Source organism: Myotis daubentonii, chromosome 2 (assembly GCF_963259705.1).
Source record: "Myotis daubentonii chromosome 2, mMyoDau2.1, whole genome shotgun sequence".
NCBI classification, from domain to species: Eukaryota; Metazoa; Chordata; class Mammalia; order Chiroptera; family Vespertilionidae; genus Myotis; species Myotis daubentonii.
Window position 1 is genome coordinate 2401578 of NC_081841.1, and position 23297 is coordinate 2424874.

Below are 23297 nucleotides of genomic sequence, written 5' to 3' on the forward strand. Positions count from 1 at the left end.
GATTCTTTTGCCGCTTTCTATATTCCATCTAGGATGTCTTGGCCTCCTCTGAGTGATTTTTTAAATTTGCATACATTAAAGTACACTCTTGGTGCTATAAAGTTCTGTAGGTTTTTACAGACGTGTGATGTCTTGTGTCCACCATTACAGTGTCATATAGAGTATTTACCACTCAAAAAATTCCCCTGTGCTTCACCTATTCAACCCTCCTAACTCTGGCAACGACTGCTCTGCTTACAGTCTCTGAAAGTGAGTTTTTAGAATTTGTTTTTAAATGTGTGATCTGGTCAAAAGAACTTCTTCCCTTTATTTATCACAACATTTAAGTTCCTTTAAAGCAGACTTGATTTTTCTTTTTAGATCTCTTGAAGCACTTTTAAATCAGAAGAGGCCCCAATATATTAAAGCCAAAGAAAACACTTCTCACCATCTTAAGAAATTAGATGTGGCTAAGAAATCCGTGAAGGACAGTGAAAAACAATGTTCTAAACAGGAAGATGACATAAAAGCCCTAGAGACAGAGCTGGTTGATCTAGATGTTGCATGGAAAAGTTTTGAAAAGCAATCGGAAGAAGTCCTACAGAAAGTGCGAGACATTGAATTAGAAGCCAGTCAGGTGAAAAATTCAGCACATGGGAAATCTTTCGTTTCTAGTCTTTGAACTTCTTTTAATTAGAAAAAAAGTTTGAAGAATGACCTCTCTTTCTGATCCTTTAAGAGATTGTCCTCAGAATCTAAATTATGAGGATTTAAAATTTGCAGCCTGTATATGGAATCTAAATTTAATCTTTAGGCTATTTTTCTTTAAAAGATTAAATGGCATTATAGCATTTTTGAGTTTATTAAAGTCATAGAAAATACTTCAAGATGATTATATATATCATTTTGTAATAAGTGTTAGGTAATTCTTGTGTTTTTAAAATAACTTATGAATATTATAAAAACTTAAAAGTCAGATACATATGGCTTTGAAGAGATGATCACAATTGACAGGGAAATTGATTACTTAATGTGATTTAAAATATTAAGTGATGAATTAATATCCAATGTAGTATATAAAATTTACGTACAATAAATTGATGGTAGATATCAAAAACTTGTAATTCAGAGTTTTTAAACATTCCACTAAATTTTTATCACTTATCTTTCTCATTACCTTTATAATAGTCTAACGTTACAATATAGGTACTCAAATTTTGTGACTACGTAAATAGGAAAAGTACATAATTTTCTCTGAGTTCCTCTTTTGGATTTAATGAGGTTTAATCTCCTTTCTCTTTTAAGGATTTCTTACAGAGACCTGCTAGAGTAGATTTTGAATATCTTATTGATGTATCTAAACTGTTTTAAGTAAAACATTCATTTAATGTTCACATTTATCTGGAGAAGATGGCCAATTCTGATCTAATTTATGTAAAACACTTTTTGATGAGATTAAATATCTGTTAGTAATTACGTTAATAAAGGATATCACATAAAGACTTCCCTCTCATGCTTCTTTGAGTTAGCAATGTTCAAATGCTCTTTACACAGCTGGATCGTTATAAAGAACTTAAGGAACAAGTAAGGAAGAAGGTGGCTACACTGACCCAACCACTGGAAAAAATGCAGTGGGAACACAAGGCCGATAAGGAAAGATTGGCGTTTGAAAAGAGGAGGCATGGAGAAGCTCAGGTACTTGGTTTGGACTCTCATGATTTACAAATATTTTCAGTGAAATGTTACTAGCTTTTTATATTAGCTTTTCAATATAGAAGTGGATTTACATCATACATAAGCGATTAATAAACAAATTGTTGGTTACCTGTTATGCTGCTTGTCATATAGGTGCCACTGTAGGTCTAAAGTATAGACAGTGCCTCCATTCGTACAATCTGTCAGCATTCTCTGTGCCTCTGTATAGCGATAGGGATGGGCAGGTGATATAGCCTCTGTTCTTACATGTATCATACAGTCCGGTGAGGTTAGGAGGAGGATACATAAAGGGAAGACACAATTAAGTATCAAATAGAGGTGAATGCACAATTATTTGGAAACATTAAGGCCATTGCCCAAGAGGAGTGTCATAGTCTACATGGGAAGTGGCCATCAAAATAGCATTTTTTTTTTTCAGTTAGCAATAGTCCCGCCTCAGATAAACCTCATTGGCTACGATACTGCCAACGCGCAAAGCTCAAAATAGCATTTTAATGGTCTGCCTTAGAGTAAGACAGACCTGGCTTCCAGCTAGCCTTGTTATTTACTGACCTGTGTGATCTTGGTAATTAAATTATTTAACTTGTCTGGACTTTGGTTTTTGCATTTGTACAGTGAGGAGAGGTATGTCTACCTCATAGTGATGGGCAGGTGGAATAAAATGAAAAGGAGTGTGATACTACACCAAGATCTGATCTTTCCCTCTAATGCCTCATGGTGTAGTACAGTGATGGCGAACCTTTTGAGTTCGTCGTGTCAGCATTTTGAAAAACCCTAACTTGTGCTCGCTTCGGCAGCACATATACTAAGATTGGAACGATACAGAGAAGATTAGCATGGCCCCTGCGCAAGGATGACACGCAAATTCGTGAAGCGTTCCATATTAAAAAAAAAAAGAGAAAAGAAAAACCCTAACTTAACTCTGGTGCCGTGTCACATATAAAATTTTTTGATATTTGCAACCATAGTAAAACAAAGATTTATATTTTTGATATTTATTTTATATATTTAAATGCCATTTAACAAAGAAAAATCAATCAAAAAAATGAGTTCGCGTCTCACCTCTGACACGTGTGTCATAGGTTCGCCATCACTGGTGTAGTATATGATAATCGTATGAATAGAAGAAAGGACTTTTGTGGAGGAGAAGAATGTCCTCTGGCTGGCGTGTCTCAGTTTATTAGATCACTGCCCTGTACGCTGAGACTGAGGGCTTGATTCCCGGTCAGGCACATACCCAGGTTGTGGGTTTGGTCCCCAGTCGGGGTGTGTATGGGAGGCAACTGATGTTTTTCTTTCACATCGATGTTTGTCTCTCCCTCTCCCTCTTCCTCTCCCTTCCCCTCTTTAAAATTAATTTTTTAAAAATTAAGAAAAAAGGCCTTGGCCTTGTGGATTGGTTGAAGCATTGTCTCGTACGCCAAAAGGTGTGGGTTTGATCCCCAGTCGGCACAAGCCAAGGTTACAGATTTGTTTCTCTCACATTGGTGTTCTCTCCCTGTCTCCCCCTTCCTCCCTAATATCCATGAATATATCCTCGAGTGAGGATTCAAATAAATTTTAAAATCAGGAAATATAGTAACATAGCAGTAATTAATTTTAAACCAGTTGAATAATTTGTATTACATTATAAAATTGTACACTGATTGTTACAAATTCTCATTGCACACGTTTGCCTTTGTGCATGCTAATTTTGAAAAAACTTACTTATCGCTACATGTTAAATTCTATGGTTACCACAGCACAAAGCCTTACCTAGCCTGCCTTTTCTCCCTACCCCACCAAAAAAACAAACAAACTGAGAATAATTTCTTCTGCATCTAATCACTCATTATTCTTAATCTATATCTAAAGAATTTTATCCAATTGAAGGAAAAGCACAGTTAGTTGGTACAGCTTTACTAGACTGGAAGCTTCTTTAAAAATATATTTTTATTGTTTTTTTTACAGAGAGGAAGGGAGAGGGATAGAGAGTGAGAAACATCGATCAGCTGCCTCCTCCTGCACAACCCCTACTGGGGATGTGCCCGCAACCAAGGTACATGCCCTTGACCGGAATCGAACCTGGGACCCTTGAGTCTGCAGGCCAACACTCTATCCACTGAGCCAAACTGGTTAGGGTTAGACTGGAAGCTTCTTAAAGGCAGGATTCATAATAGTGTCCATTATAAATTTTGTACTTAGTACATGTCAGTACGTTTTGGTTGAATTGCTGTTGTCTTTTGAATATGAAAACACTAACAGGAGAAGAAATAGATTGAGGTGGAGAAAGATGGAGAAATCTGTACTCATACTCAGTTCCCTGACTCCCTCCCTGGACAGGAGGGGGCATAATTTCCCACAGATACCAGATGGCTAGGTGCTGCGCAGTGGTTGGTTTTCCAGACACTAGCACTATCAGCTGGCATCTCAAATGCAGAATGCCTGCTACCCAGCAGACTGATTTCCCCCATTATGTGTCCAGCAGAGCACCCAGTCCCTGGCCCCCTCCCTGTGGGATGATGGCCCTGGTCTTTCACGTTTCCTCCAGGAAAGCTATTCCTCAACCAAAGCATGTCTGACGTTTATTCCAGGCTCTTTGTATAACAGGGAGTGATCCCTCAGAGACGCATCTGCCCAGTGAAGTAATTGCCACAAAGAAACCCATCTGGCATGACACAAGCCTAGGCAGGGGCAGGTTTCCTAGTTGACTAAATTTTGTGTTCTTTGTTAAGTAACCTTGTTTTTTTCTCTTTGCATGGAATTCTTAAGTGAGATATTAAAATTTCAATAGGGGAGCTCTAATTTTAAGATGTTTGCGTCCTAGAGAAAAATGAAGGATGTCTTGCTTATTTTTACAGCTCTGGCACCTAACAGAGTCGTTTGTTCAGTGAATTTGTGTGATACATGAATACAGTGAGATAAGCATCTTCATAGAATGTGTTTGTTCCTTTCCACTTAAAAGCTTTCATATTTCTTCTTTTTCCGGGTGTGGTAGACTGAAAAAGGCTTGTTTCTGACTTTTCTACACTCCCGGTTTTACATTACTTAGTAGTGGAGTAAGATTAATCTTGCTGTGTGGTGCACAAGAGGAATTAGACGGGAGAGGTTAAAGACATGAAGCTGATTGGAGACTACCACTGCCCTTAGATTTAGTGATAATGGGAATGGAGCAGGACTTCTGTGAAGCCTCCTCCCATTGCCTAGAGTTGCCTTCTATGTCCTGTGCTAGTATAGCACTCAGCCACTCTGCTGGGATGACTTATCAGTTATCTGTCTCTCCCACGAGACATTGGTCCGTGAGAGCAGAGACTGTGTCCTTGTTGAAAGTATTACAGATGTCCCCCCCCCCGCCATCCGGCATCCTTTCAGGTGTCCTGTTGTTTGTATCGCTACGTCCTAGCCGTGTTAGCCAGCAAATAAGTGTTTATTGCATGAATCGTTTGCAGCACAGGGAATATGGTCAGTGATATTGGGATGCGTATGTATGAGGCCAGGTGGGTACTTGAAGCAGTGCGGGGGGACTACTCTGTAAAGTACATGATTTCCTAACAACTTCGCTCTGCACCTGAAACTAATACAGAATCATAGTGAATGTAAACTGTAACTGAAAAATAAATTTTAAAAAATTCATTATATATAACAAAGCACAGATAGTTTATATTAAAGGAGAAGTCCCAGGAGAAATTATTGATATTCTTGTGAAATACTCAATTTATACTATATTATAACATTACCAAATGGCATCTTTTTATTTATGAACTAATTTTATAATGCAGGATAATATTTCCCTTAATTGCTCAGAGAGGGACACCTAGTTTTTATTTTTCTGAGATTTAGTTTCTTTTAGTTGTTAATTAAGTTGCACATTTAAGATTAGATTCTATTGTTGTTTCATTGTTCTTTTATTTCTCTGTGGATGACCTATTTACTCCATCTCAGTTTGGTACTAATTTAAAATATTTTAACTAAAAAAATTTCAGCCTTAACCGGTTTGGCTCAGTGCATAGAGCGTTGGCCTGCGGACTGAAAGGTCCCAGGTTCGATTCTGGTCAAGGGCATGTACCTTGGTTGCGGATACATCCCCAGTTGGGGTGTGCAGGAGGCAGCTGATCAATGTTTCTCTCTCATCGATGTTTCTGACTCTCTGTCCCTCTCCCTTCCTCTCTGTAAAAACATCAATAAAATATATTTTTTAAAAAAATTTCAGATATGTGAAAAATTAAAGAACTGTATATCATCCTATACTAATAAAAGAGAAAAATGGTAATTGGCGTACAACCGATACCTTTTTCATTGGCTAATCAGCGAGATATGCAAATTAACTGTCAGCCAAGATGGCGGCCGGCAGCCAGGCAGCTGAGAATAGGAGGCTTGGTTGCCCCAGCGATGGAGAAAGTCAAGGATCCCCGCAGCTGCGGGGCTCTGAGCTCCTGAAGCAACAACTCCAAAAGATACAATGTTTTAATTATAGAAGCTAAAAGATGGCGGTTAATTTGCATACTCAGGCTCCAAGCAGAGCAAGCCAAACAGCCCTGAAGCAGCAGGGCAGAGAGGCCTCAGGGCCTGGGATCAGCAGAGTCGAGAGGCCTCCCGGCCCCGGTGATCAGCGGATCCGAGAGGCCTCCCGGCCCCGGTGATCAGTGGATCCGAGAGGCCTCCCGGCCCCGGTGATCAGTGGATCCGAGATGCCTCCCGGTCCCAGTGATCAGCGGAGCTGAGAGGCCTTCCGGCCCCGGTGATCAGCGGAGCCGAGAGGCTTCCCGGCCCCGGTGATCAGCGGAGCCGAGAGGCCTCCCAGCCCCGGTGATCAGCGGAGTTGGAGGCCCCGCGATCAGCGGAGCCGAGAGGCCTCCCGGCCCCTGTGATCAGCGGAGTCCAGAGTCCTCCCGGCCCGGTGATCAGCGGAGTCCAGAGGCCTCCCGGCCCCGTGATCAGCGGAGCCGAGAGGCCTCCGGGCCAGGGATCAGGGGAGCCGAGAGGCGTCCTGGCCCTGGGATCAGCGGAGCAGGGAGGCTTCCCAGCACCGGGATCAGTGTGACAGGGTGCGGAGCTCCAACCCTCTGATCGGCCCTGCTCTGTGCATGACAGGAGTGGCGCTGCAACCTCCCTATGGACCCTGCCTTGAGTGTGCCAGGGGGTGGTGCCCCAACCCCCCAATGGGCCCTGCTCTGAGCCCGACCAGGGGTTACACCTAGGATTAGGCCTGCCCTCTGCCACCCGGGAGCAGGCCTAAACTAGCAGGTCCTTATCTCCTGATGGGTCCCAGACTGTGAGAGGGCACAGGCCAGGCTGAGGGACCTCCTCTCCCAACCCCGAGTGCACAAATTTTTGTGCACCGGGCCTCTAGTCTATAATAATAAAAGTGTAATATGCTAATTAGACCAGACGTCCTTCTGGACAAAGCCACTGTGGTGGCGGGGGCTGAGGCAGAGGCGGCCACTGTGGCGGCAAGGGCCAAGCCCCTTGCACGAATTTCATGCATCAGGCCTCTAGTTTGAAAATAATACCCTTGGAGGGAGTTTGAGTTTACCACAGTAAACTTTGTAGAGATCAGATATTTAGTAAAGGGTGGAGCCAGGATTTGAATCCTGATTCTTATAACCTCAAAGCTCTACACCATCCTGCCTTTTCACAATTAAAATTTGCTCTTATGAGTATTTTCATGTGGTTATATTTGATATATTTCAAATTCAGAACAACTAAGGATATTACAGTAAGTTCTAAGCAGATAGTGAAAAATAATCAATTTTATTTGTTTGGAGTTGCTGTAATTGATTTTAGGTTTCATTTCCTAATTTAGGAAAATCTAAAACAAGTAAAAGAACAAATAGAAGATCATAAAAAGCGAATAGAGAAGTTGGAGGAGTACACAAAAACATGCATGTGGGTATTGTTAAAGGTTTTGCAGCTGTCATAGTTCAAGGGTCTGGTTTATTTGTGGTATATTCATCAAGTAAATGCTTTCATTGTATCATGTTTTCACTCTTCCAGTGTATATAATAAAAAATTATACTTCAGTACATAAATAAAATATTTAAGTTTTGAAAATATAAATGTTTATCAGTAGTGAAACTTAAAACTCTCTTTTGGTATTAACATTTTAAAATGAAAGTTATGTCATGAAAGCTAGTACAATCTACGTATTCTCCCACTAAGAATTTTTTAAATTGGCATTTATTAAGCCCATGATGATTGTTCTGGTTATATTGCTCTGTCTTTACTTTTTCAATATCCAGAAATATGTATCTTTTGAATCATTAAAGAATGATTAAAATCTCTTTTGCCCAAGTTTGGTGCTAGGTTTATTTTATTGCATTTTTCATCACTTAAAATTGATAGAGCACTATTCCATTCCCCTGCAATGCCAGACCTAAGTATATTGTATCTTGTAATTTATAAATTTTTGTTTTACTTTTTGCTATATAATTTATTTTTGCTATTATTATGTAGGGATTGCTTGAAAGAGAAAAAACAGCAAGAGGAAATACTAGTGGATGAAATTGAAAAAACAAAATCAAGAATTGCGGAAATTAATGAAGAGATGAGTCTTATTAGAAGTGAACTGCAGAATGCTGGGATTGATACCCATGAGGGAAAACGCCAGCAAAAGAGAGCAGAGATTCTGGAAAACCTTCAAAGACTTTACCCAGACGCTGTGGTAACAGATGCACAGTTAATTTAAACAAAAAGGCTAAGCTTTCTTATTTGGGATTTAAAATGTTATTATTTGAAAGAAAAATTATTTCAGAAATCTTTGTTTTATTATTTATTTTTAAACTATAGTAAATATTTGGGGTAAAGATGAAAATAACATCCAGTGGTATCTGTAAATAAGTAATTTGGGGGAGGAACCTTTCCATGAGCACATCACCAGAAAGTCCAAGTTATGGCCAGTATCCCCAAGGACTTGGTTGCCATGAAGTAGTTTCTCTCCCCAAAGCACACAGCCTTACACCTCTTCCTGTGTTTGTTTTTTATATTTTCAGTAGACATCATTGATATACTTTTGTAACAATGAACTTTTATTTACTAAATCTGACCTGCATTCAGTTTTGCTAGTATATTTCATTAGCCCAAATACAGCAATATCTAATCTTGTTGCTTAGAGTGTCAACTTCACAAAATTATTTCCTTTGGTATTGGGGTCTGGCATTTCACACTTTGGTCTCTAAAACCAGTGTTCACTGCCCAGTCCTTATTTCATGATGGCCTGTTTTCAGCATTTGACGCTGTTAACCACTTGCACTGTTTTGAAACCCCTGCCCATTGGCTTCTATGATACCAGTCTCATGATTTTCCTCCTATCTCTGGCCACCCCAGCTTCTCCTTTATACCATCCTTTTTTACTTCCTGACTTTTAATTGTTGGTCTTGACTTCAGGATAATGATGAAGGAGTAAGTCTTGGTCACAGAATCCTTCCCCCAGTATCAAACAAAATGACAAAAACTAGTTAAAAAAAAAAAAAACTGGGCCAACAAGGGCTCATATACATCTAATGCCATAAACTTCAGAAAATGGTAATCGTCCAGGATATTTTTTTAAAAATTGAAGTATATCCTTTTAAAGCATTTATTTTTATTATTGAACTTACTGGGGTTACATTGGTCAATAAAATTATATAGGTTTCCAATGTACAGTTCTACCATACATCATCTGCAGATTGCATGGTTTGCTCACCACCCAAAGTTTAGTCTCCTTTCATCACCATTTATGCCCCTTTTATCATCTTCCACCTGCCCCCACAGAAATAACCGTACTGTTGTCTGTGTCTATGAGGTTTGGTTTTTTGTTTATTTAATCGCTTCACCTGTTTTGCCCAGCCCCTCAGACCCCTCCTGGTTGACAGCTGCCAGTCTGGTCTCTATGTGTCTGTCTCTATTTTGTTTGTTTATTTTGTTCATTAGATTCCACTTACAAGTGAGAGCATATGGTATTTGTCTTTCTCTGACTGGCTTATTTCACTTAGCATAGTACTCTCTAGGTCAGCAGTTTTTAACTAGTGTGCTGCAAGAATTTTTAATAGTCAAGGTGAAAGGAGAAGAAAAAAAAGAGCAGGATACCAAGTATTAACAACAATCATGATCTATCATAAAGAAATTAGTATTCCTGAAGTAGAACCAAGCAAATGAAAAAAGAGTCTAAGACATAAAATTGAATCTTCAGATAGTCTAGGAAGCATTGATATCGTATGGTTGATGTTCTGACATTTTTAAGAAAACTTATTGAATTGAATCTAATCAATTCTTGACCTTCCTTCAGATCTCAAATAGCACTTCTTTGTGGGGAGCCATCCCTGACATCTCAGGTCAACCTACATGTAATACATTCTCAGAGTGTTCTGTGCTTTACCACAGTGTTTATTATAAGTCTATTCTGTACATGTGTCTAATAATTGATTATTCATATCTTTCTTCCCTACTAGACAGATAGCTCTGTGAGGTCAGAATGTATCTGCTTTGTTCAGTAATGTTTACCCAGTGCCTAGCTCAGTACCTGCATGTGGTGATGAAATGAGGGGTCCTCCTAATTCTTATTTAGTAAATGAGGGAATGGATGAATACCATTTAATTACTGTGGCTTTGCAAAAATATTTTAACACCTTGGTAAGGCTAGCTCCTCCTCATTATTCTTAAGTGAAATATAACATACCTAAATGAATATTTCATAATAAAACTTATGTCCATTTGAATGAGACTCCATGAAAATCTGATGTTTATAATTTTATCAAATTAGTCTTTGGTTTATGCTGCTTTGTTATATTAGAAAACAATGAATTATATGTTCCTCATGAATGTATTTTTTGCTCTCCTTTTTTGAAACCTGCTAAGTTTGGAAGACTGCTTGACCTGTGTCATCCTATTCATAAGAAGTACCAGCTGGCTGTCACTAAGCTTTTTGGCCGGTACATAGTGGCCATTATTGTAACCTCTGAAAAAGTAGCAAGAGATTGTATTCGATTTCTGAAGGAGGAAAGAGCCGAACCTGAGACATTCCTTGCTCTAGATTACATTGATGTAAGAAATTGATAATGTTTAGCATTTAGTAGTGATAAATCTTGTTTAAAGTATGTCTTTATTGCCTAAAACTATGGTAGTGATAGAAAAAATCAGCCTGGATGCCAGCCAGTCGTTCAGATGGCTGGTGTTAATGTATTGGCAGGCCAGGAATAACATCAAGTGGGTGCTGTCCTTTCTGACTTCATACCATTTCTTCCATAGCTGGTTTGCCATAACTCTGCCTTGATGCTTTTGAGGACATTGTTTTAGCCTACTAGACAGCAATGTTTTTATTCAATAGCAAAGTGTAAGAGATGGATAAGACATAAGGTGTGTTGGAGAAATGCCAACCAGAGTCTCAGCGGTAAAAATGCATCAGTGATCCAGTAATATGCATCAGTCTTGGTAGAGCAGGTGAATGTGGAGCCTTGGGCATGTGTTGAGAGGCCTTGGGGTATCGAGAGTCTGAATCCTGAGGCAGGAACTCTGTCATTGTCAAGACTGATATTCTCTTCCTGGCCGGGTAGCTCAGTTGGTAGAGCATTGCCCTGATCAATATGCCAAGGTTGCAGGTTCCAGCTACGGTCAGGGCATTACAAGAAGCAACCAATGAATGCATAAATAAGTGGAACAACAAATCTCTCTCTCTCTCTCTCTCTCTCTCTCTCTCTCTGCAATACTTTTTTTTTTTAAGATTTATATCCTTCGTTGATTTTTTTTCGTGGCTACTAAAGAAAATGTTCTGTTGGTCCTGCCTTCTAGAACCTGAACCGAAGGCAGTGGTCAAGAGCACATGCCCTAGACTAGGACTGACCTGAGTATGAATCTCAGCCCTGCTCCTAATTAGCTCTCAGGGATTTTTTGAGCGCCACAATGCTGTGCCACTTCTGACACACACACACAGGTTTATCTCTCACTAGATTTTATTGATTTTGAAAGCATGGAGTACTTATCCTGCATTACTTTGTCCCAGCTGGCTAGTGATGGAGTTGAATCTGGAAATTTTATCTTCTGGACTTTGATGAAGTGTATTTTTTTAAATTTAATCCTCACCCAAGGATATTTTTCTATTGATTTTTTTTTTTTTAGAGAGAGAGAGAGAATGGGAGTGGGAGAGACAGACAGAAACACATTCTTTGCCTTTGCCTTGAGCCTGCAACCAAGGTATGTGTACTTGACCGAATTCTAACCTGGACCCTTCCAGTCTGCAGGCTGGTGCTCTATCCACTGAGCAACTGGCTAGGGCTGACGAAGTATATTTTTTAAGAATAGTACATGAGCTAATGGTGGGATACAGTGTGACAGGTTCGTGTCAAACTTTTATTGTGTATACTGTTAATCTCTTACTGTCACGCTTATTTATGCTTTTTGAGAAAGAATGTACTGAGTACTGTACTTGGTTTTTTATTTCAGTGTATCTAATAAGTGCTTTTTAAACTTTTTAGGTCAAGCCAATTAATGAAAGGTTGCGGGAGATTAAAGGCTGTAAAATGGTGATTGATGTCATAAAGACTCAGTTTCCTCAGCTGAAGAAAGTAATTCAGTTTGTGTGTGGAAATGGCCTTGTCTGTGAGACTGTGGAGGAAGCAAGGCACATCGCCTTTGATGGACCTGAAAGACGGAAAGTAAGATGCTTACATTGTACTTTTGGGTAATCTGAAGCAATATGTATAAGACTAATATACTACACAAATATTATTATATGCTTTCATATGACTTTTTTTTTAAATATATTTTTTATTGATTTTTTACAGAGAGGAAGGGAGAGAGATAGAGAGTTAGAAACATCGATGAGAGAGAAACATCGATCAGCTGCCTCCTGCACACTCCCCACTGGGGTTGTGCCCGCAACCCAAGTACATGCCCCTGACCGGAATCGAACCCGGGACCCTTCAGTCCGCAGGCCGACGCTCTATCCACTGAGCCAAACCGGCTTCGGCTTTCATATGACTTTTAATAAGGAAAACTAACATAGAACCTAAGATGGTTATGGCTTCCATAGTTTTTATAGTGCTTAGTTGAGTTTTCAAAAATTCACTTCTGTAGCATTTCCCTATATCATAAATTATATTTTGGAAATTAGATTTATTGTAATAATACCTTCAAGGCAGTTTATTTTTTTTTTGCTCAGATGCAATATATGTTCTAGCTGAATCTCGATATGCCCTGCATTTAAATGTGTAGTACATGTGTTTCTGAGTATCAGGAAAATTTTCAGGTGCTTATTTTATATTCTGGGTTAATTCTTCCATAGTTTAATGGGAGAATTCTTACACATTCAAGGTTTTAACACATTTGAAGTTATAGAAATGGCACAATTAAAATGAGTACTAAATATCTTTCAAGGAAATTTTGGTTTTAAAAGTAAATATTGTTTTAGTCTCAGTTGAATAGAGTGTGTATTTCGTTAACAATGTTTCATTTCTCAGATTATCTGACATACATTTTTTTAAAACTACTAGTATATCCCTGATGAAGCTTACATAGTGCCGTGGGGCATAAGCCATGAAGCAAAACCAGTGATGCTGCTTAGGAATTAATTATGTGACTTTAGACAAGTTTCTAAACCTCTAATTTTAGTTTTCTCATCTAAAATTGGGGAAATAACAGTACCTATTACATAGAGTTATATGGGTTAACTTAAGTAATAACATTCAAAATACTATAGTGCCTTGCAAATAACTCTCAAGAAATTGTAGTCATTTTTTTATTTACTAGTGAATTAAAATATTTGATCTGGAATGCCCACTATTGCAAGTTAACACAAAACAGGCTATTATTATGAAAGATAGTAATTTTTAGTTTTTTATTGACTGGCTAACATAAATAACTTCTCACATGTTTTAGTACTCCTATCAGTAATAATTTTAATGATAATGTCATCACAGTCTAAGGAATCACTGTCATTGATTTCTACATATTAAATTTAAGCAGATGGAATAAATGAGCTACTAAGATATCTTCCTTATTTTGCTACCTAATTAAATATGTTACATTTTATTTTTGTATGTTTGTAAAATATATTTTGTAAAATTGATTTTTGAAGATTTGTGAGGAACTCACATTTTAAAGAACTCACATGAAGACTGTTTATTCCTTCCTTCATTTAACAGATATTAATGGTTTATATCTGTTCACATCAGATGCCTTTCCCCTTTAGGCTACATCTTGTTCTTACCGTTATTTCAAAATTGTAATCAGCTTTGTATTTTGTGTCCTAAGTATATTACAGAGACCTTATCTCCTCCCTATTATTGTTATGCCACTTCAGGAATTTTCTCTGTGCTTTAGGATATGTAAAACCTTTGACTAGATGTCACATTTTCACAGATATATGTCTTCAATTTGTTCCTTTGGTTTTTCATGGACTTCATATCTTTTCATAGACTTGATATCATGTTTTAGAATTTTCTTTATTCAAATACTGCAAGTGACATCACCAAATAACATTTTGGTTAGTTTCTAAACAACATGTAGTATATATAAGCTACTCATATAAATTATAGTAATTCTGCTTGCTATCATTTGGTCAACAAGATTTTTATGATAATTCAATTTTTTAAATTTTATGTAACAAAATATTTAAATCTGGAATTTCTGTTTTTTAATATATTTTTATTGATTTCAGAGAGGAAGGGAGAGGGAGAGAGATAGAAACATCAATGATGAGAGAATGCACGCCCCCTACTGGGGATCAAGCCCCGCAACCCAGGCATGTGCCCTTGACTAAAATTGAACCTGGGACCCTTCAGTCCTCAGGCCAAGGCTCTAGCTGAGCCAAACTGACTCGGGCTGGAATTTCTTTAAATACATGTGCTTCCATCTATTCCCCGTCACCACAAAAACAACAATTATTTGCTTTCTCTTCCGATAGACTGGATGGCTGTTACTTTAAATAAAATATATATAGGAAGATCTATTTATATTATCTTTTTAACACATTGTTTGTGGGTAGTTTTTATCGTGCGCTAACAGGTGGCGCGGGCCATTTTTGCTAATTTTTTGCGCAAATGGCAACATTCAGTAAAATTACGATAACTTTAGTTTACATATTTATACATTTCCCGCATTCTACCGCTAGTCTATAAAAAACGTATTAATATGTGTCCCGCGCTCTACTACACCGGTAGAACGTATAAATACGTAAAACGTGTAAACACGTTTCCCGCATACAATGTGTTAATATGGTATAGCAAAAAGAAAAAATCCAGAAAAATGTCATTAACTAGCTGGATAATTTGTGAAAAGATCTTTTTTTCAAAAATTATACACATTAATAAACAAGAGAGAATAAAAATGCAAGGTACAGAAAGTTGGAAAACTGGATACCATCTGGCATAAAATATAGTTGAATCTAGACTTCACACCTTATGTCAGATTGCTTTCCAGATGGATTAGAAAAGTGTAAAAATTAAACTATAAAGGTACTAAGAAAAACCATGGGAATTTTTTCTAAATTGCAGAGAGAGTAAGGCCTTTGCAATATGATAAAAATCCCAAAATCTATGGAAAAGATGGATAAATTCACATAAACATAAAACATTTTTGCATGGCCAAACCCACCATGAATAAAATAAAAAAGACATGGCAACCAGGGAAAATACTTGCAGCTCATAGTAAAGATCAAATTTTCCTATAAATTAATCAGAAAATGAATAAAAATAAACATGGACAAAGGATATGAACAAATTTTATAAAAGGAAATATAATTGCTCTTAAATATGAAAACTCATCTGCCGGGGTCCAACACCAGCGGGTCCAGGGGTCCCCAAAGGTGTGGACGGAGTCGGCGAAGAAGGAATGACACGGAGACAGCGTTCAGTTGATCAGCAGCTTAGCCAGGATCTCTAGCCCGGATCTCCAGCAAAGTTCTGTTTCGGATCTCCAGAGAGGTTCTGCTTAGGATCTCCAGCCAGGTTCTGTAGCCATGTTCCCTCGCTAGGTTCTCCAGCCAGGTTCTGTCTGAGATCTCCAGCCAGCTTCGGTCACCAGGTTCTAGTCAGGTTCTCTTGACATATTTCTGTAGTCAGGTTCAGTCCAGGATCTTTTGCCATGTTCTCTCCAGCGAAGTTCTTCTGTCTGTAGGTTCTGTGTAGGTTCTGTCTGTAGGTTCTCTCTTCTTCGTCCTGTCTCTTTCTGTCTTCTGAATTCTCTGTTGTTGTCTTGTTGCATCTGTATTTATACCAGTTGATTCCAATCCTATCAATCTCTATTCCAAAGGTTAGGGCGTTTCTTATCTCCATTCCAGGGAGTAAAGATTATGTAGCTTAAGCATGATTGTTAGTAGTTAAAGTGATTAACTACCCGCCTGGCACTTAGTTGAGAGGTTTTATTCCCTCCCTAACTTCAGGGGAAAATCCCTACCTGGGGAAACAACCTTTCTCGGAGAGGTGACCTTGGTTAAAACACATAGTGCCAAGAAGGTGAGCAAACATATTAAGAACAGTATGCCATATATGCCAGGTCCCTTGAAACAGCAAGCATGGACCGGCTCCCGGCACTCATCCTTACTTAAAATATGGAAAATGCCCAATAAAGGTGCACCAAAATAGTATTTTCACCTCAGATTGATCCACATCAAAAAGTTTGACAGCACTTCATGGAGAGAGGCTATGCCATTCACTACTGTGATAGTGTGAGTTAGTATCAGCTCTATGATGGGCAATTCTACCAGTTGTACTTCTTAGGAACTTCACATAGATAAACTCACATGTATGTGAAATGATGTATGCATAAGATTTATTCATTGAGCCAAATATGCCATTGACGTGTGATTTCAAAATCTTCAAAAGACAGCATTATATAATGCAAACTATTTGATATTAGATACAAGTATCCTTGGTTTTTTCTTCTCAATATTGAATATGTTTGGAACTAATATACATTTTATTTTGAACCTTTTTAATTTCTAATTTGTTGCCTAGAATTGCTTTGAGCCTGAGTAAAACAGGGTTTTGTATTTGTGGTTTATTGGTTGGTGTCTTTTCATATGCTAGAGATTTTTATGTGGTTTTTCTTATCTAAAAATTCTCAGCTGTAATAATTGCCTTATTATGTCCTACTTTTATCTTCTTCATGTACATTTCTCCAAGGTAAAATATTTTTAATTTTACAGACAGTGGCTCTTGATGGAACATTATTTTTAAAATCTGGGGTGATCTCTGGAGGTTCAAGTGACTTAAAATACAAGGCTCGATGCTGGGATGAGAAAGAGATAAAGAATTTAAGAGATAGAAGAACCCATCTAATGCAAGAATTAAAGGTAAATCCACATTATAAAAGTTATAGAATACTAAGTAGAATAATTATGTTTTTTAAACTAATTTGCCCTATATTATAACATACAAAAATAAATTCCAGATAAATTAAACTACTTGAATGCTAAAAAAAATTTTAATAAGGAGAAAGAGCCATTGTATATGTTTTCTTAAAGTTTAAAATGAATACTGTAGGTTCTGTACTATCAAAGAACTTCTTACAAATTGACATGAATAACGACATTATGATAGAAACACCTGGGCAAAAGATAGGATTAAACAGTTCAGAGAAAGAACTCCATATGGCTAGTGCACATGAAACAATGCTCAATATAGAATAGAGTACTCAGATGAATAGTAATTAAATTAAGATTACTTCATACCTATCAAAGAGACTTGGAAAAATATCTATGCTGGTGGAGATGTAAAGAAACGTGAGCTCATACATTATTTATAGAAATGTAAATTATCATAGGCTTGGGGAAAGTGCTTGGTACCAGCTATTAAGAACGTGAATACATTTGACCCATCAATCTCACCCTGGGGAATTGATTGCATGGAAATAGGAGCACCAGTGCTTATAGTAAAGGCAGACATTCAAGGATGTTGTTGCAGCATTGTTTGTGGTCGCAAAACCCTGGAAACAAAGTGAATGCCCCTTATTTAGGGAATAGTTAAATAATTTTGGTACAGACTCACTCTGGAATAATACGCGACTATTAAAAGAATGAATTTAGAGCTTTATCTAAGTTGACTTTTGTGAGTAATTGAATGAGAGAAGCAAGAGGCAGGAATGCATGTTCAATATGATTTTTAATTTGAAAAATAAGAAAAAAACATAGGTAGATATGTATATACATGTTAATGTAAGGCCTTGGAGTAAAATACAGAAGAGCATACACTAGGCAGCTAATTTGGTTGAGTAAAGAGGGTAAGTGAAGGGAGAAGGGAGTGGATGAGGCAAGCAGAAAGGTAAGGGTGCACTAAAAGCCAGGCGCAGTGTGTCGCACGGTCCTATCCATGTGCCTGAGCGGAACCCGCAGTCCCCACTCCGCCATTTTCATTCCTGCTTCCTGTTAGGAAGCGTGAGTGATGCGGTAAGTTTGATGATGCTGTATGGCTTCTTGGTTACTCCAGATGGCTTATATTCTGAACAGGCCAGAAGCAGGGAAGAGGGAATGTGGCTGTGGCTATCTGTAAAAAGTCAGTGACATTATGACTTATGAAAGCACTTGGAAAAGTGCAAGTGCTTTTTCTGCTGTAAAATGTTCTCTATGTTTCTCTTCCTCTTTAGGATTTAATGAAGATGCTTCGCAAGGAAGCAGATTTAAAACAAATACAGGCTCTAGTACAAGGAACTCATACACGACTCAAATACTCGCAAAGTGAACTAGAGATGATGAAGAAAAAGCACCTTGCTGCCTGTCAGCGGGTAAGAGAGACTTACCTAAAGTTCTATGGACATTAGAGCCAGCACATGGAGTTTCAGGCGTTACATTTCGGTAGCACCATGTAATTTTACACTCTACTTCATGATTTGAGATTATATTATAGTCCTTTAGTTACTTTATTTTTATGGTTGTTAATCTTATACAATTGTACCTGAATTTATCCTACCTCATGGATTCCCCTTTTATTCTAAAAGATACCTATCACATGTTTTGCTTCACTATATAAAGCTAAAATAGCCATGCTAAAAAAGATTTTTTTTTCTTGTAATTAGGAGCAATCTCAGCTACAAAGTGAACTACTAAATATTGACTCTCGATGTTCTATGTTGAATGAAGCAGTCAAAAAGTGGCAACAAAGGATTGAAGAATTTCAAGAAAAGATAGACAAGGTCATGAATGATATATTTATTACTAAGTGGCATGTAGAACGTAGCTCTAGACCAGATGCCAGATTTAGAGCTTCTTGAATATGTACTAAGTTTTACTGGTTTGCAAAATTGATTTTCTTGGTCTTTTGAGAACCACTGTTGCCCATCTCAGGGGACAATGACCAGTGCATACTTACTCTCTCTGCTCTCCAACCTTTCCTTGCTCATTGTAGTTACCGCCTCTTTCTCTCTCCCACTGCCATTAACATCAGGAAGAAAGAACTTTGTCATTTGAGTTATCATTTAAGATTACTTATTTAGTCCGGTGGCTCAGTTGGTTGGAACATCATTCCATAACACCAGAAGGTTTTAGGTTTAATCACTGGTATGGGAGGCAACCAATCTGTGTTTCTCTCACATCAATGTTTCTCTCTCTCCTTCTCCTTCTCCCCCTTCTACTCTCTCTAAAAATCAATAAAACATATCCTTGAGTGAGGATTTAAACCAAAAGATTCGCTCAGTAATTATTTCCGGAACATTTATTGTATTTGCCAGGCACCGTGGTTGGCTCTGGGGAAACAAAGCTTTGGTCATCTAGCCTCTGCTTCTTAATAGGAACTTTCTGATTTAGTTCATTTCCCTGTGGCTTCTCTTTGATCCCTAGAAAGTTGTTCATCACACCATCACTCAGTAATTTTCACCCATTGCTTTTAGTTCTACGTTTTATCACATGATTTGAAGCCATACTTGCATAGCTCCTTAATGTCGCTTTTCCAGGTTAAGCCAGTTCTGGTAACCATCCTCTTGGGTGCTCTGTTGTTTGTCAATGCCCAGAACAAAGCATAATGTCAAAGTGCTGTCTGAGCAGGACAGAGTGCCTGGGGCACCACACAGAGCTGTCACTTCCATGGTTTGGATGACCTACTGTGTAATCATAGCTCACCATTGCACCCATCAGTCACATTCATATTTCATTTATATTCAACTAAAATCTGAAAGTTTTAAACAGGTCTTGCTGTAAAAATAGGTCTGTTTGTTGTATAATTTTACATACATGCAGGGCTTTAAAGATATTGAAGTTAAATGTTATTTTGTTGGATTTGGCTTATTCTAGTTTTTCCAAATCTTTTTGGGTCTTAATTCTCTTCTCTAGTCAGGCTTTATTCTGCCTAAGACACGGTGGTATTGTTCGTAAAAAGAATATTTTATTTATATATAATATTACATTTTGGTGTGGCTAATATAATTGAAATGTTTTTCATTTTAAACACTTCATGAAGCCAAAACTCTTAATAGAACTACTTTTGTGCATTCTTATTTAATTTTTAGAATAAGAAACTTGAAAATAGATGGGCGTAGTTTATGGAGTTGAAGAACAAGAAAGCACAGGCTCCAAAGAGTACAATAATGCTTGTTGGGATTAGTTTTTTGCCTAATCCAGGAAATCCTTAGAGAGGAAAATTTAGATTTAAGCATTGTCTGTATACTTTCTTAAAATTGATTATTAAACCAGTTGTTTTGAAATCATGTAAAAGGTTGAAGATGATATTTTTCAACACTTCTGTGAAGAAATTGGTGTGGAAAATATTCGTGAATTTGAGAAAAAACATGTTAAACAGCAACAAGAAATTGATCAAAAAAGGTATTTTTGTTTAAAATGTTGAGCAAAGTACACATATATAAATAACTATTATTTCATAATTCAAGGGATGCCTGAGGTATTTATTTCAGTGTATCAAGAAATAGCTAGTAATTACTCATGTTCTTATAAAGAGATCTAGTTCTTTCATTTCATAATTTTTGAAAGAGAACACAAATATGCAAAATAAAAGAACGGGAACATAATAACAGTGCTTATCAAAAGAATAATAAGACACTAATTTACTTAGTTCTCTGTGAATATTTATATATGTAGATAAAATGATAATTTGCAAGAAATAATATATTATTAAGATAGAAAATTCTAAGGAGGCCAGTTACCATAGGAAAAGAAAGTAAAAAACTTCTACCCACCCCATCCCCAAATTCACCAGGACATATGGTTTCACAGAGGAATCATCCCAGCAAACTTTAAGACACAAGAAACTTCAACAGTTAATGTTTAAGAAAACCTTCAGTAATTACACTGTTTGATAGTACAGAGAGGGAGAAATGCATCTTTGTATGGAAGTCAAAGTTCTCTTCTAATTCTAGTTTGCTGAGATGTTTTATCAGGAAGGAGTGTTGAGATTGTCAGTTACTTTTTCTGCCCTCTATTGAAAGGAGTATATGGTTGGGTTTGGGGGGGTTGGTTATTAATATTGTAAATGACATTGTTTGACTTTAGAATGTTAAACCAACTTTGCACAACTAGAATGAACCCACTTGGTTTTGTATTATCCTTTTTAAATGTTTTTGGATTTGATTTGCTAAAATTTTGTTAAGAATTTTTGCATCGAGAAACAAAGATGGCGGCATAGGTAAACACCGGAAATTGCTGCCTCCCACAACAACTTCAAAAATACAACGAAAAGACAAAACAGACATCATCCAGAACTACAGGAAGGCTGGCTGAGTGGAAATTCTACAACTAGAAGGAAAAAAGAAAAGCACACAGAGACTCAGAGGAGCTGCGGAAGTAAAGTGCAGATGTACGGAGGCTGGAGCGCTCGCGGAAAGGGGCTGGCACCTGAGGACGCAGCTGTCTTTTTGAATCGGGAGGGAGTCACAAGCTCCCGACTGCTCTGAACTCTAGTTCCGGGAAGTCTCTGGGGACCCAGGACTCATACGAGGAGAAACTGGACTGTCTGGGAGCAGGCAGAACTCGGAACTTGAGGGCGGCTTTCCCTCAGAGGTGCTTGCAGCAATTACCGGGACACTGAGACGGGGGGCCCCTTAGAGCAGGGCTCAGGATCCGCCATAGCTGCTTGCTCTGCCCTTTGATTCCCTGAGACCCCGCCCCACCCAGGCTTCGGCAGAGGCTTTTGCATATGAATGCCCTGGCCTTTTGCAACCTGAAAATTACCTAACAAACTGCAGCTGGGCCAGATAGACCCAGAACTTCCAAGAGAAGGCCAAGGCCCCACAGCAGCTGGCATTGCTTCACAGCTGGGCCTCATCTGGGCACCTCCAAACCCCCGAAAAGGAAGGGGAATCTGCAGTTCTCTTCGTAGCTCCTGCTGGGTAACCTCAGGCAGAGGCTAATTTAGCACCTCCTTAGAGATCCAAGAGCCAGTGTACCCAGTGGTCAGAGGGGGACCATCCAGATTACAACTCCTCAGATCCATAAGGGACACACTCAGGGCGCAGACTCAGTGAGCACCAAAGCCCCACTGAAGCAAGTCTTGCCCTAGAAGGGTGTCTTCAGCACAGAAGTTCTCCCACTGCACACACAGCTGATTCTCACTGCCAGTTGGCCTGGAGGTCAATTCCTCCCAGTGATCCTACAACAATCAAGGCATAACTACAACAAGACTGTGCACAAAGCCCACAAGGGGGTGCACCAAGAGTGTCCACCTCAGGTAACTGGGGAGGCTGAGCCACTGGGCCCTACAGGACACCTAGCACACAAAACCACTCTACCAACACAGGGAAGCATAAAAAATGCAGAGACAAAGAAACAGGTCACAAATGACAGAAATGGAGGAAAGCAAACGACTGGATATAGAGTTCAAGACCACGTTTATAAGGTTTTTCAAGAATTTTATGGAAACCGCCGATAAATTTAGTGAGACCCTGGAGGATATGAAAAAAGACCAACTAGAAATTAAGCATACACTGACTGAAAGAAAGAATAATATACAGAGATCCAACAGCAGACAAGAGGATCCCAAGAATCAAGTCAAAGATTTGAAATATGAAGAAACAAAAAATACCCAACTGAAAAAGAAAAAAGAATCCAAAAATATGAAGATAGTGTAAGGAGCCTCTGGGACAACTTCAAGCGTACCAACATCAAAATTATAGGGGTACTAGAAGAAGAGAGAGGGCAAAATATTGAAAATCTATTTGAAGAAATAATGACAGAAAACTTCCCCTACCTGGTGAAAGAAATAGACTTACAAGTCCAGGAAGCGTAGAGAACCCCAAACAAAAGGAATCCAAAGAGGACCACACCAAGACACATCATAATTAAAATGCCAAGAGCAAAAGACAAAGAGTGCTGGGAGCCGGTCCATCCTTGCTGTTTCAAGGGACCTGGCATATATGGCATACTGTTCTTAATATGTTTGCTCACCTTCTTGGCACTATGTGTTTTAACCAAGGTCACCTCTCCGAGAAAGGTTGTTTCCCCAGGTAGGGATTTTTCCCTGATGTCAGGGAGGGGATAAAACTCCTTAACTAAGTGCCAGGTGGGTAGTTAATCACTTTAACTACAAACAATCATGCTTAAGCTACATAATCTTTACTCCCTGGAATGGAGATAAGAAACGCCCTAACCTTTGCAATAGAAATTGACAGGATTAAAATCAACTGGTATAAATACGGATGTAACAAGACAATAAACACCAGAACTCCGCTGGAGATCCAGACCAGAACTTGGCTGGAGATCCTGGCTAGAGATCCTG

The 23297-nt window shown here is 38.4% G+C and overlaps 1 protein-coding gene, 1 non-coding gene and 1 pseudogene across 2 annotated transcripts in view; 2 read left to right on the plus strand and 1 right to left on the minus strand.

The window, feature by feature from the left end:
• Positions 1–23297, plus strand: part of SMC1B (structural maintenance of chromosomes 1B) — a 60523-nt gene that overhangs the window by 10463 nt on the left and 26763 nt on the right. Inside the window, exons 6-15 of the mRNA XM_059681395.1 lie at positions 361–616; positions 1534–1674; positions 7478–7560; positions 8128–8335; positions 10507–10692; positions 12120–12299; positions 16790–16936; positions 18226–18363; positions 18655–18771; positions 20286–20392. Of these exons, the coding sequence (XP_059537378.1) occupies positions 361–616; positions 1534–1674; positions 7478–7560; positions 8128–8335; positions 10507–10692; positions 12120–12299; positions 16790–16936; positions 18226–18363; positions 18655–18771; positions 20286–20392 (1563 nt within the window). The remainder of the gene's footprint in view (positions 1–360; positions 617–1533; positions 1675–7477; positions 7561–8127; positions 8336–10506; positions 10693–12119; positions 12300–16789; positions 16937–18225; positions 18364–18654; positions 18772–20285; positions 20393–23297) is intronic.
• LOC132228841 (U4 spliceosomal RNA) lies at positions 2021–2174 on the minus strand (annotated as a pseudogene).
• Positions 2477–2583, plus strand: LOC132228858 (U6 spliceosomal RNA). Its single transcript, XR_009451469.1, has one exon. It is a non-coding gene; the product is annotated as a U6 spliceosomal RNA (small nuclear RNA).